Genomic DNA, 15207 nt, shown 5'->3' on the forward strand with positions numbered 1-15207 from the left:
ACGAGCGGAGTGAGAGGGACTTTTAATTGGCGTCGACGGCGGCCCGTATTATTTCATTACGAGTAATTATCCTGTCAAGCGCTCCGCGACGCCTCGCTGTCCGATGCAACGCCGGGAAGAAACGGGAGCCTCCCCCCCACCCCCCCCGGACGCAGCGGAGGGGTTGTCCACTGGCTGGCTAATAGGAGATAGAAGGAGGAGGAGGAGGAGGAGGAGGAGGAGGAGGAGGCGGCGGGGGAACTCTTCCTGCTGCCGGAAGGTTCTTTTCCGCAGCGACCTCACGGCGAGATGCTAAAGCGAGAGGAAAGGAATAAAATAAAGGAAAAAAAAACAAAAAAAAACCCCGCAGCAGCACAAAGGAGCTTTGTGTTGTTTAAAGGTGCGGCAGTTCCAGCAACGTGCCCCCCCCCGCCCCCCCCCCTCCTCTATAGGTACCCTTCATCTCACGGCCCTGCACATCTGCCTCGTATGGCGCTCAGCGTCATTGGTTCCAATGGGTGGGGGGGTGGGAGGGAGGAAGGGAGGGAGGGGGGAGGAGTGGTTAAAAAAAAAAGGAGAAGATGCTCGCACACACACACACACACACACACACACACACACACACACACACTTGCGTGCGCTCAGGCATCTGTATCCCAGCGTGCGGCCCCTCTGCCTGGCCCGCTGGTGGCGCCGCGCTGCAGCGTGCAGATGCTGATTGTTTTAACCGAGCTAATGGGCTCGTGGCGGCGATTAATTAGTTTCAGAGGAAGTCGTCTTTGTGGATTTGCAGGCGGCGCCGGGGAGGGACTGCTCGCTGCTCGCCAGCCGGCCCCGGTGCCGCCGCACACACACACACACACACACACACACACACACACACGCGAGCAGAAACAGCTGCATCAGCAGCGCCGATAAACAATAGCTTCGGTGGGAGGAGCCTGTGGCGGGAGGCGGGGCAGGATGACATCATGCGTCCGCAGTCCCACGGACCATAAACGCACCGCTGAGCGACCGCCTCATTTTTTTTTTCCCCGTTTTAATTTTTTTTTTTCTTTTACGCAATCCGTCTGCGGCGCTGCAGCGGCGTCTTTCTTCTTCTTCTTCTTCTTCTTTTTTTTTTTGCTCTTGTGCAAATATTGCCGTAGCATTCGCGGAAGCTACGCTAACTGTTGACTTCTCTTCCATTCATTTTTAATTCCATACGGCCTCAATTACGTTTCTCTTTGTTCTCTGCAATCACGCCGCGCTGCTCGCCAGACGTGATGCATTAATATTTGATCTTTGCAAAGAATCGCAAAACGGAGCGCTTCAGTAAAAAGAGGGAGGGAAAAAAAGAGAGAGAAAGAAATCTGGAAGTCTAAAACAAAAAGAAATGGTCAGCAGAAATGCTGAGCGCGGGAGGATGTGTGTGCGTGTGTGTGTGTGTGTGTGTTTCTGGGCCTCTGATGACGCAGAATGAACGGAATGAGGCCGAGTGCAGAGTTGCTGCTGAGGATTATTATTAATATTATTATAATAACTATTATTATGATTATTATGATATTTTTGAAAAGCACCCTCCTGACTGAGTCTGGCTCTCTGAGGACCTCCAGGAAGCTGCGGTCACACTGCCGGCGTGACAGTCGGCCGGCCGAGGTTCACGCCTGGCAGCCACACAAACGAGGACACACGCACACACACACGCACACACACACACACGCGCACACACACACACACACACACACACACACACACACACACACACACACACACACACACACACACACACACACACACACCCTCGCCGGCTCCCAGAGATCACAGCTTGTGATGACTGATGAAGCTCCTGTGTTGCTCGTCCTAATGAGCCGCTTCACTTCAGCCGCTCGTTAACCACTCGCAGCTTCCTGAGGCTGCAGTTACTGCTGCTGCTGCTGCTGCTGCTGCTGCTGCTACTACTACTACTGCTGCTGCTGCTGCTGCTGCTACTACTACTGCTGCTGGTGCTGCTGCTGCTACTACTGCTGCTGCTACTATTACTGCTGCTTGTGCTGCTACTATTACTACTGCGGCCACTACTGCTGCTGCTACTACTGCTGCTACTGCTACTGCTACTGCTGCTACTGCTACTACTGCTGCTTGTGCTGCTACTACTGCTGCTGCTGCTGCTACTACTGCTGCTGCTGCTGCTACTACTGCTGCTGCTGCTGCTGCTGCTACTACTACTATTACTGCTGCTTGTGCTGCTACTATTACTACTGCGGCCACTACTGCTGCTGCTGCTACTACTACTGCTGCTGCTGCTGCTGCTTGTGCTACTACTGCTGCTGCTACTATTACTGCTGCTACTGCTGCTGCTACTATTACTACTGCGGCCACTACTGCTGCTGCTGCTACTACTGCTGCTGCTGCTGCTGCTGCTACTGCTGCTACTGCTGCTGCTCCCAGGAGCAGCTCCCTCCTCCACGCAGAGCTCCAGCGGTGTGACTTTGACCTGCGAGCGAATCCCTCGACTCCTCCGCCGCTCCTCCCCCGCCCCCACCGCCTTCCAGCCTCGCACTACTGTCGGTTCCGGTCAAGCGCGACAGCGAGCGGCGCAGCGAGCTGGTGGCGCTCCAGCGGCCATTAGAGCCGCCTAGGGGAGGTGGGGGGAGGTGGAGGGGAGGTTTCTGGAGGCGGGCGGATGGGCCACCGCACAAAAGGCCCATTGTGGGGGCCGTGTCGGAGGGGCGGAGCCGAGCAGCTATCTTCCTCGCCACCACCCCTGGAGACAATCAATCCTGCAGCACTACACCGTGCCAGCCAGCACGGAGAGGGAAAGGCCACGTCGGAGGAGGAGGAAGAGGAGAGGGGGAGGAGAAGGAGGAGGAAGAGGAAAAGAAGGAGGAGGGGAGGGGGAGGAAGAAGAAGAGTAAAAGTAAGAGGAGGAGGAGGAAGAGACGGAGGCAACACCGGCTGGGGGGTGATAGAGGGGGAGGGGTTTGGGGGAGGGAGGGGGTGGAGATCAATTTGGTATCGTATATCTGCACGCAGGCGGCGCAGCCACACAAAGCCGGCGAGCTAATTACCGAGGCGATTCGGATTGCACACCAACTGCACCAGAGCGGAGAACAATAAAAGCAAAACAATCAGAGCGGGTGGACGGGGGAGGGAGGGAGGGGGAGAGAGGGGGAGGAGCCGCGGACACGTCCGTCCGTAATTTATAAAAAGCTGCTGCTGCTGCCGCTGAGGCCTCGCAGCCACTCGTAAATATCATCAGTGGGAATGTTGTCTTCATAAAAAGCCCAATCCCTGTCTGCTAATGGTCCAATTAGCACTTAGCATTTAAAGCACCTCCTTTCTCCTTCTCCTTCTTCTTCTACTACTACTACTACTTTTTCTTGTCTTCTCTTTTGTCACTAGCTGCGTCTCCATGACGGTTTTGCTCAAAATAAAAGCAATGTTTCTGAAATCTCGTAGGATTACTTGTGAAAAAAAAAAGATTCCTCCGTCCAATCACAACGATTTATAACCTCATTTTCAGCGGTCGGTGAACCGGTCACGTGACTCCGTACGTCACGTCCGCTGACGTGTACTGTAAATGTGAGAAAAGTGTTTCCATGACACTTTTGCGACACCTCGTGGGAGCCTCATAACCGTTCAGCCATATTGGACAAGGTTGTTTTTTTTTGTTTTTTTTTTAAAGTCTGTGTGTTTCCATCACCAGTTTTTTTTTTATTGCCATATTTTTTGGTTTCGCGCAATTCCAGCGGTAATGGAACCGTAGCTATTGTCTCTCCAGATCCATTAACTGTTCCACATTCTTTTGTTGGACTTTTGTTGGAGATGTGGAAGCGTTTCAACGGGAGCTTTTTCCCGCAGATATCGACGTCCAATTGAATTCCGCCCGGAAGAAAATCCTTTCTGTTTTTTCGTTGCCCATCATTCCAACACCCTTTTTTTTATTTTTATTTATTTCTCTTTAGAATCTGAAAGGCCGGAAGGTTCTGTGCCGGGCCTCAGGTCTCTCTCTCTCTCACACACACACACACACACACACACACACACGCACGCACTAAAGTTAACAATAAATGACTACGGCGCAGGCCTCCATATCTCAGCCAACCGGGGACTTCCTTTTCACACACCAGCAGCCAATCGTGACTGATTGAGCTGTTTTTCTTTACTTTCCAAGGCTGCCCCCTCTCCCGCCGCCACCTCCTCCGCCTGCTCTTCTCTTCTTTATTTATTTACCCCTGACAGTGTAGTTAATAGCCGCTGGTCTGCTCCGTCACCTCGCATGGCCTCATCTCCCCGCCGTGATTTAGCCCCCTAGCTTCGCTGCTTTCCCCCTCACGCTCCCGCGTTTAGTGCCGACGTGCCGTCTGTCAGTAGGAAAAATAAATTCATATAATATGAACGTTTTGCGGGAGACATAACGTGCGCTGCGTCACACAAAGCAAACCTGCTTGTCAAACTTAACAGTTTAGCAAAGTTGCAGCCTGACCTCTGGTGGGTTTTTTTTTTTAAATCTCTGTGAGGGTGAACTAATTAAGGGGAGAATCTACAGCACTGCTTCCATGTGTGTGTGTGTGTGTGTGTGTGTGTGTGTGTGAGTGATAGATCGGGGCCGAGACGGTAGGGAGTCGCTCATCGCTCGCGGGGTCTCACACTGACTCACCCCAAACATTTGCCTCAGGTCCGGGTCCCGGAAGCGGAAGGGAATGTTGGAGACGTGTAACCGTTTGGGCTGCTGCTTCTCCGAAGAGTCTGAGTGCTGGAGCTGCAGCTGCTGAGAGCCCTCTGTTTGCGTCACGTCATCTGCCTGCCGGAGGGGAAGCAAACAGAGAGAGAGAGAGAGAGAGAGAGAGAGAGAGAGACAGGAAGGGGGACGGGTTGGAGGGGAGGGGGGAGACAAAACACAAGCTGCTTGTTAAATGCCGCTATGGTCTAGGAAGTCTAACCATCTAACTGGCTGATTGGCTAACCGGCTAACTAGCCACCTGACTGACTGACAGGCTAACTTGCTGACTCAGAAACCAGCTAAGTGACTGGTTAACGGCTAACTACAGGCTAACTGACTGGCTGAACAACTTAGTGACTAACCCATTAACTAACTGACAAACTAACTGGCTGACTAACCACTTGCCAAGTGTCTGGCTAACTCACTTAGTGACTGACTGAGTGGCTAGCTAACTGGCAGGCTAGCCGGCTGACTAACCACCGGCTAACCGACTTAGTGACTGATTGGCTGGCTGGCTGACTGCCATTTCTCATGCTGCCCAGACGAGCCACAGCGACAAACAGCCGATGAGCGATGGTGTCAAAGCCCAGGTTGTGCATTACAAATCCACTTATTACTCTCGGTCTCACGCGCACTCGGCCGCCGAGCAAATCGGCGGGAAGATTGAAAGCGCTGACAAAATAAAAGAGAGGCGTAGCTGCCGACGAGGAGCCGCAGCCGCCGACAGCTCGCCGGTCCTGGGCGGCCGGTCGGCTGCAGCCGCTGCCGTCGCCGTCGTTGTTGTTGTTGTTGTTGTTGTTGTTGTTGTTGTTGTTGTTGTTGTTGTTGTTGTTGTTGTTGTTGTTGTTGTTTCCATCATTATGCGAACGGCCGCGCTGACATTCTATATAAACGACGGGGCGCCGTGTCAGTGACGGATCCCGCTCGTTTGCGCCGGTGATGGATTTGAGCGCCGTCGCCGCCGGCGGCTCAGGTGGAACCTTGACGCTGAAGCGCTTTCATTTCACGTTGTGGACCCAAAAACAAGAAAGCAAAAAGAAACAAACAAGAACAATATTAATAATATAAAAACTCCCTGTCGTTGGTCAGTAGTTTGTCCTCCCACTAATCTCCCGCTGATGGATAATGCTACGCTCATATTTGGTTAAAAAAAAAAAAAAAGATGGCTTTTAAAGGGACATTCTGCTATTTTGTTTTTATTATTATGGTGCTAATATTATTATTATTGTTTTATTATTTTGTAAGTATTATGTCATAAAAGGTTCTGAATTATTATTGAGTAGACAACACCTTTGATTTTTCATCAACAAGGCATAAAGTTTGGATATGATGTCTCACTGTTGAATTGTTGTTGAAGTGTATAAAAAAAATGCCAATTCCATGTGGAATGCGGAGTTTGTGATGCCAGAGTGACTTCGCACAGGCTTCTTGTCACAACTTTGGTACCGTTAATCGCAAACTACAGCCTTTATAATTACAGAGCGGGAAAAAGGCGCCGCCGGCTGTTTGACGAACACAACGATTTGTAAGGAGTCGGTCGAGGGGAATGGAAAAGATCAACGTTTTGCGAAAGGTAAAAGATAGAACAGATGAAATCTTTCATCTTCCTCATCATTTTTTTACTGACTCTCAGAATTACAAGAGGTGACTGATGCAAACATTTCCAGTGAACTTTGAAGTCACATAAATACATTTACAAGCCGAAAAAAGGCAGGCGGATTATTAGGGAGAACCTAGAGGAAATTATTCCGAGAGGCATCATAGGTGTGTGTGTGTGTGTGTGTGTGTGTGTGTGTGTGTGTGTGTGTGTGTGTGTGTGTGTGTGTGACACAAGAGTGTGAACGTGATATGTAAACTGCAAGGTCTCCAGGGAAGTGGTCTGGTGCACTTTCTCTCTCGCACACACACACATACACACACACACACACACACACACACACACACACACACACCCCACGTCTTGCAGCGAGATTCTGATGTGAAGAAGGAGTCGGTTGGAGTGGACACACACACACACACACACACACACACACACACACACACACACACACCCTGAGAGGCGTGGCCCTGCTGGCAGTGCTGCAGGCCCCTCTCAGTGATACATCTCCCACCATTTAGGAAATGGAGCCCGGGGATTTATTCATTATAATTCATCACGGCCGTCTTATCATTACCGTCGCCATCGTAATGATGATCGCCTTTATTATTCTCATTATCATAATCACAATCTCCACTGTAATGGCCGTCATCTATTCGCTCTTTATGGGCCATTCCGAGGCGGTGACACACATTGTTAAGGGTGACAGTTGTTTGATTCAAGGTCCCACTCTGTCTCCGCCCGCAGCCATCCAGGTGAGGGCGGCGGCAGCGGCAGCGAGGGCGGCGGCGGCGAGGGCGGCGGCGGTCAGCCGGGCCCGAGGTTAACGCCTGGCGAAGGACGCAGGGAGGCGGAACCTTCTGGAGGTTAATAGCCTGAGTAGCCAATGGGAGTGCTGACTGGGTGTGTGTCTTCATTATCATCGTCGTCATCGTCATCATCATCGTCATCATCGTCACCACGCCGGCGTGTTTGGAAAAACGGCTGGATTCGCTTGCTCTGGCCTAGCGCCGCCGCCGCTGCCGCTAGCTACCGCTATTGCTACCGATGGCGTGATGACATCCGGGGCCAAACGCACACACGCGCGCACACGGAGGGAACTAAAGTACAGAAGTGCTGACTCCCGGCTGCCGCCGCCACCGGGCGCCGCCGCCGCTAACTCAATAAGTCAGAGTGTGACAGGGATCCCGAGGCTGCGCCTGCCTGCGAGGCGGCGGTACTGCAGCAGAAAATAATTACCTCTGTGTTACCATCGGAGGGCCACCTTCAGCAGCACTTTACCGTCCCGACAGCTGCTGTCACAGGAGGGGGAGGCAGGGGGAGGGGAGGCGAGGTGGGGGGGGCCGAGGGAGGGAGCCGAACTGTCAACTCCTGCAACTCTGCGGCTTCCCGTTCACTCATTCCTCTAAAAGACTCCCGCGCTGTTATTTGCAAATCGCCTGCAAAGTGCCCTGCTCAGCACTCCCTCCTCCCCCTCCTCCCACCTTCACTCCTCCTCCTCCTCCTCCTCCTCCTCCCTCCCTCCCCGCCGAGCTGCATTACAAGAGCATAATTGAAGCGATCTGATTGGAACGCTGCCAAGCAGGTAGATTACATCCGATTAAACAGGGCGGGAATACCGAGCCGTCGCTCAGCGGAATCATAATACCCCGATTCCAATTCATCACTCCCCCCCTCCCTTCCCAACCCCCCCCCCCCGTCACCTGCCAGGAGCCCAATCCCCAAAAACCTGAGTGACTGGCTGAGGGTTGGGTTTCCGTGCAGAGGTATTAAACACCTCCGGCTCTTTATTAGAAAACATCCACCAGCGACGGACGCATGAATTGGGGAGCCATGGAGGAACGCTGCTTTTAAAATTTAAAGGAGACGGTATTAAGGCGGCGGGTGATGATGATTATGTCCATAAATACAGCGCGTAAATGTGAACCGCGGTGAAATAAAAGGGAATGAAAATGATTCAAGGTGCGGTGAAGTTTTGGAAGCAGCCGCAGTTCTTCACACTAACGGTGCTGAAGCGGAGCTCAGCCATCGCTGCTCTGTTGTTTCCCCCTCTGGATTTATCCAATCGCGGCTCATAATACAGTAAAGTAATCCTGAATATCTTTGGGTTTTTTTTTTTCACCGCCGTACATCATGAAAAAGGTTTGAAATATTTCTCTTGATGACTTTTTGTATTTTTTTGTATTTTTTTTTTTTTTTTTGCGAGCCCGGTGTGTTTGTGCGCCTCCTTTATGTAAGACAGGAACTGGAAGCAGGTGTTTTTCTCCCCCGAGCGATGCGTCTTCTGAGCAGGAGAGGTGGGGGTGGGAAGGGGGGGTGGGGGGGGGGGTGATACATGCCTCTCTCTCTGTTGGTGTCTGCAATCAGCCCCAGTGAGTGAGCGAGTGAGCGAGTGTGAAGGTCTGGGATGATGGTTTGAAGCCCAACATGGTGCATCCTGCGCTCATTTACAGCCGCTTACAGAGGCTCCGCCTACTTGCAGATAACAGTCGCAGCCTCCCCTCCACTCCCCCCCCTCCCCCATCCTCCTCCTCTTCCCTCTTTTTTCCACGGTGGCCTACATGCTGCCGTCAGCAGCGCCTCTGAAACACACACCATTCATCAGAGCTGACAGTGTGTGTGTGTGTGTGTGTGTGTGTGTGTGTGTGTGTGTGTGTATGTGTGTGTGTGTGTGTGCTCAAGACGGCCCCCACTTTGCTTTGCATGTGCTCCTCGCCTGTGTTTTGCCCCTGAACGTGTGTGTGTGTGTGTGTTATCGCGGTCCCCCAGAGCAGCCCTTTGGAAAGTCTCCGTGGTGCCAACATGGGCTGCGTAAAATCTGGAGCCGCTGAGCGGGCGCTGCCCCCCCCCCCCACACCCCCCACACACCCCTCAACCCCCCCCCCCCCCCGACGCCGCAGCCTTAATTTGTTATCGGAGTGCAGAGTGATTACTCATGAAATTCAACCAAAACCTCGCCACTATTTGAACCCGGCCAGATAACGAGCGAGCTCTGTAGATTTTTTTTTCTTCTTCTCGTCTCTCCGGCGGCAGCGACTCGGCTTCCCTCGACTCCGAGGATTTGGAAAAAGAAAGAGAGAGAAAAAGAGTGAGTGAGAGTGAGAGTGAGAGAGGGAGAAGTTGGCCGCCGCCGCCGCCGACTCGTCTTTTCAAGTCGCGGGTGTTTGAACGTGGGTTCCCAGAGGTCGGCGCTCTGGACGGCGCCACCTAGATGAAGTGGCGCGGACCCTCGGTGGCCTCGTTAAACTCACTAGCTCACTAGTTAGCGGGGGGGGGGGGGTGGGGGGGGGGTGGTTGGGGCAGAGTCGCTAAAGTTTAGGACAAACGTTTCCACTCGGAGAGTCGTTCAGGTAGCGAACAATAAGTTCCATACAAGAATCAATATTTGTGGGCTCGATATTGCGATGGCGATGCACTTTTTTGGTTTTGTCATTTTTTTCAATGGGTAAAAAGTTAATAAAGTCGCAATGTTTATGGCAGGAACTGCTGGTGCTGCTCCTGTGCGACTCTCTCCAGTGGCACGAATCAAACCGTGCAGCGTTTCAGTCAACTGGTGAGAAGTAGAACCAAACCAAACTCTGCTTCTTCACTGATGAGTCTCCCACCCTGCAGGTGGCGCTATTGCTCTGCTGTGGTGCGGCGTCATGCACTGCGTGGCAACTGCCGAGTGTGCGCACTGCTTAAAATATGAAGTTATTAGATTTACTACGGTGAGCGATCGATACATCGATAAAAATATCGATATGCACATGACTACACTAAGGTGCAGGGCAAGCTACATGGCGAAGCGGTGGGGGTGGTGTGTGTGTGTGTGGTGAGTGGGGGGGGGGCTCGGCTGCTTGCTAGCTGAAGCCGCCGCTGCTCCTCAATCTGGGCTCCCTGCGGGGGGGGCCCCAATCAAAGGCACCGGGCCCCCCCCCCCCCCGTCTGCGGCACCCACAGCAAAAGCAGCGTGCTGTGTCATTAAAGGAGGATTGGGTGGGTGGGGGGGGGGCACCACCTACCGCCCCCTGGGGGCGAGACGCTCTGTTTACACGCCACTAATCCCTCGCACCCCCGCCATCACCACCGGGGGCAGCGGCGCAGCGGGGGACGGGCTGAGGACGGGCGGAGGGGTAAAACAAGGCGAGCTCTCATCTCGCCACCCGCACCCCAACCCCCCTCCCCCTCCCCCGTCGCCACCCCCCCCTCCTGCCGCCGCCGTCTGCAGGCTCTTCTCACAGCGGGCGAGCAGATGAAATGAAATGAAAATGTAGGAGAGGGAGGGAGAGAGAGGGAGAGGGAGCGGAGGAGTGGCGGCTCGCCCTCCTGCCAAGTCTCTCCTCACTTTAAACTCCCCTGTGTGTGTCAGCTGTAAGTGCGGCGGCGGCGGCAGCTCTTCAAACGCTGCGGCGCTCCGAGGCGGCGCCGGGCCTTGACTCGACTCTCTTTCTCGGGCGGCGGCTTGTGGCGCCAAAACTGGGAGAAATTCTACATATAATGTATATAATTATCCAAGATATAATGAACAATACGCTTCCTGATGGAGCCAAATCCCTGTGTGACCTCGCCGTGACCCCTCCCACCAGGTGTTTTCATGCTTGAAGAAGGTGGAGGGTAGGGTAGGTGGGTAGGTGGGTAGGTGGGGGTAGGTGGGTAGGTGGAGGGGGGGTTCCTTTTATGTCTTCATCTCCAGCAGCATTATCTCTCTTTTCAAAGTCGCCCTTCCTTTTAATCTACACGTGCTTCCTGTGAAGGTAAATCCCGGGTCAAGGCTTTTCCAAGCGCCAGCAAGGAAAAGAGGAGAAAAAGAAGGAATAATTTCCGCTTGGCTTGGCTTCCAGGAGGCAGGCGTGACTCAACACGCCGCCAACAGGCCGTGGATAATTGCCACGGCCTGGCGCTGGTTGTCGTTGAAACAGCTGAGCTGCACCAGAAAAGTGTTTTTGTTTCATTCGGGTTTTTCGGGCCGCGAGACTCGGAGGAGTAAGAAAAAAAAAAAAAAAAAAAAATGAAGAATGCAAATCGAAATTCCGAACGAAAAACAACATTAAAAGTCGAGCGGCTTGATGGGCCAAGAAACAACAACAACAACAAGCGCAACAGCGAGAGGAGAGTGGCGCTGCAGCCGGGTTGCACCATCCACGCTTCAGTTTCCAAACTCAAAACTTTGGATTTCAAATCAAAAACTTTTTTTTTTTGGTTTCAAATTTTACAATTTAAATGACTGTTTGACCGCTGGGCTTTGCATTTGGCAGAAATATTAAAACCTCCTGCGTCTCTCCCTTCCACACACACCCACACACACACACACACACACACACACACACACACACACACACACACACACACACACACACACACACACACACACACACGCGCGCGCTAAACTCTCCCTTCAAATGGTTACATCATGAAAACACAGTCAAGACATTCTGCAGAAGAAGCAGCAGTAGTAGAAGAAGAAGAAGGAGTGAGTGTTTACTTGCTGACAGCGGGGTGAGAACAGTGTTTGCAGGTGATGGAGGACACTGACCGGTGCGGTCGTGCTGGCGCTGATGGCGGTCGTGCTGCTGTCGCTGCCGGCCGGCTCGCTGTGCGTCTGCGTGGGCGTGTACAGAGTCATGGCGTGCTCGGGGACGCGGCTCTGGCCGCCGTAGTCCTGCGTGGGGAGCGCGTGCGGCGCCGCAAACTCTGCCGGGATGCCGTTCTGTGGGGGCGGGAACTGGGCGGGGTTATAGGGCTGGGCCATCGCTTCTGGGGGGTTGGTGGCCTCTTGGTTACCCTGGGAGACAGAAACACAGAGAGAAGCAAAGATCAAAGACGGTCCGACGCGCTTTCCACTTGATGCCAGCGCAGAAACGGCGCCGTCCAGAGGGGAAAGCAGGCGGCGCGTTAGATTAGAGGGACCCTTGATCACGGCTAATGAACGGAGTTGGTGTTGTGGGGGGTGGGGTGGGGTGGGGGGGGGGAGTCAGAGAGGGATCTCACGGCGAAGCCGCAGGAAAGATCAATTCATCGATGGAAAACTTTTCCTCTCAAGCTCCGCCCGTCCGGGGCTCCAGGGCTGTCCCTGCTGCTTCTCTTCACACACTGACTGTGTCAAAACATGGGCGGAGCTCCTGGTTTCAAAGAGAAGAGCCAACGGGATCCTGCCAAGAACCTGCGTTCTATCATTCGGCCAGCAGGGGCCGCCAAAGGTGGTTGCAAGACTCCCGGCCAAAGCTGGCTGTCATGTGTTAGGGGGGGGTTGTTGCATTTTATTTTTTTAGCACATCCCACAGTCGCAAATCCACACTCACGCTCCAATCAGGGCTCACAGTTCCCAGGCACCGCCCACAAGTCCAAATATGGAACAGTCCATTTCAAAACAGACTGGCAGCCTCAGACAGCAGCGCCAACTGTGAACCTAATCTCCATCCAGGATTGACAGCCAATGGGTGAGGTCACACCATGACTCCGCCCCTCTCCAAATATGCCACTCAGCATCGTCCCAATCTAAAAGGTTGAATTCAGAAGACAGACGAGAAAAAGGAAAGGAAAACTCCAAATCGTCAAACAGGTAAACCTGGGACGTTTGAAGTCTCATCTGTCGTGCTCCCAATCTCCAGCACATACTGTGTGTTTTCTTTCATTTCAACACCCCCCCCCCCTCACCCCCTCCTCTTCCCTTCCTTCCTCTCCTTCTCCTGACTTCAGTGATAGATGGCACCTCTGCAGCCCAGCACTTCCTCCGACCTCCTTTGTCTCGTGTGGATGCTTGAGATGATGAGCTGCGGAAAATAATGGACTTTTCTGGCTGCTGCACATTGTTAAACTGGGTAATGGCCGGACAGAGGGACGGACGGACGGAGGGACGGACGGATGGACGGGTGAACGGACGGCGCAAAGTGCTGCGTCTCTTATTGTCGCAAGAAAAAAAAAAAAAAAAAAAAAAAAAAGTCCGGGCTCGGCAAAATCCAGACTAATGAGCGGAACAGCAAGATCAGTGCTGCTGGAGCAGAGATCCGTCCCAACATTTAACAGCAGAAAAAAAAGGAAAAAAAGGTGAGACAATAACAGTGGAATCCAATAACAACCCGCCGGCACACAGCCTCAATCAGATTTAAAGATACAAATCACCAGCTGGCTGCATAACTCCTCAGGCGACGGAGGAGGAAGAGGAGGAGGAGGAGGAGGAGGAGGGGGAGGAGGGGGAGGGGCCAAACTGCAAAGTGAGGCTTTATGATTGGAGAGAAAAAAAGAAAAGAAAAAAAAAACAGCTAGAAAAAAAGCCAATAAGAGCATGAAGCAGACAGAGGAGTTTACAAGCTGGCGGTGGAGCCGCAGATGAATGCCTGTGATTCTCCCTCCGCCACTTTCTTCTCTCTCTCTCCCTCTCTCTCCCACTCTCTCTCTCTCTCCCCGTCTTTTTGGCTCGTTTCTGGGTTTTTCTTCCTGCAGAATTCCTCCACAGAGCGGCCGGGCAGGAGGGGTGGGTTTTTAATGAGAGCCGAGCCGAGCCGAGCCGGGCCGAGCATCGCGTCGCTGTAAATGTGGCGGGAATAATTCTGCTGTGACGTGTTGGCAAACAAAGTGCGCTCGGCCAATTAAGGAAAAGCTCCATTATCCAAATGAAAAGAAAAGAGTGACGGCGCAGAGGAGCCGTGAGGAGGTGGGGGAACTTCCTGCAGGCTGCCCCCTGCTGGCAGAGTGGCCCCCACGCTCGCTCCCGCCCTGACCTAATCCCCCCCTCCTCCCCCCGCCCCCACCCCCACCTCTCTTCTATTATACTGTATTTCTATCTCCTCCGTCTCCCCCAATCCTCCTCCCCTCTCTTCCCTTTCATGCTCATCCCCCCTACCCCACCCCTCCACTCCACCCTCCCCTCTTCCTCTCTTTTTATGCAAAAAGGAAAAAAAAAACTTTTTTAATCTCTACCCCTGTGCTCTACTTTTCCTCTCCCTCCAGTCATGGCATTATATAACACTCTCGCATGGCAGGGCATCCTAATTCAAGGAAGCTCTTGATGTTGGCAATTTTCGACTTCTAAGCGCCCATTTGAAAGCAGAATGGAGTCGGATACGTAGCCGAAGACGAAGAAGGAGAAGAAGGAGGAGGAGGAGGAGGAGGAGGAGGAGGAAAGAAAGAAAGGAGGCGAGCACCTCCATCGGAAAACTAGCGGCGACTCGTCCTTTGAACTGGCGAGAGAGAGCGAAGCTGCCCATTGGTGGGTCGGCCGGCACTGAGGACTGGGTCGGGGCTGACCTCTGACCTCTGGGGATGAACGCGCAAAACTGACGGCTTCATTCATTTCTTTTTTCCTCTGGAAGCCTCGGCAGGTCTTCCCGGGAATCAAGGAAAGCCGTCGCTTTAAGTGAGAGACGCGGAGACTCGCTTCATCGCACATCTTTCTGGAGGAAGAAAAACTCTGAAAAAAAGGCCCCTCCTTAGGTCTCCAAATGACCACACACACACACACACACACACACACACACACACACACACACACACACACACACACACAGTCCGGAGGCTTGGAAAGCCAAGTGACACACAACCAAGCAGGGCAGCAGCCCCGGAGCGCCGTGTCGCCGTTTCAAAGGGCAGCGTGGCGAATAAAAAAAGAAAGAAAAAGAAAGGGAGTGAGAGAGAGAGAGAGTGGGGGGGGGGAGCCAGGAGGCGGGCGGGCGGGCGAGTGCAGGCCTCATTAGAGGAACAGCGAGTCGCGGCAGCCCTCCTGTGATCTGCGGCTCCTCTGATGTGTGTGACAAACGACTCCTTCGACTGGAAACGAACCGGGAGAGGACGGAGAGGAAAAAAAGAGAGAGAAAAGGGGCGACGCATGCAAATAAGGGCCGGACCCCCTCCCCACCCCCACCCCCACCGCAGCCTCCCCTGGGCTCGATGTCGGGATAATCCAGGAAGTTTGGAGGAGCGGCGCTCGGCCAGGTGCCCTGCTGGGACT

The 15207-nt window shown here is 53.3% G+C and overlaps 1 protein-coding gene across 1 annotated transcript in view; it reads right to left on the minus strand.

Annotated features, from left to right (window-relative positions):
* LOC142882417 (RNA binding protein fox-1 homolog 3-like) overlaps window positions 1-12044 on the minus strand; it is a 21633-nt gene extending 9589 nt beyond the window's left edge. Inside the window, 2 exon segments of the mRNA XM_076017152.1 lie at window positions 4622-4765; window positions 11797-12044. Of these exon segments, the coding sequence (XP_075873267.1) occupies window positions 4622-4765; window positions 11797-12012 (360 nt within the window). The 5' untranslated portion in view covers window positions 12013-12044.
* Between the last annotated feature and the right edge of the window lie 3163 nt (window positions 12045-15207).

The sequence above is a fragment of the Nelusetta ayraudi genome, unplaced genomic scaffold (assembly GCF_046127955.1).
Source record: "Nelusetta ayraudi isolate G7.1 ecotype Tasmania unplaced genomic scaffold, CSIRO-AGI_Nayr_v1 ptg000263l, whole genome shotgun sequence".
In the NCBI taxonomy this organism is placed as follows: domain Eukaryota; kingdom Metazoa; phylum Chordata; class Actinopteri; order Tetraodontiformes; family Monacanthidae; genus Nelusetta; species Nelusetta ayraudi.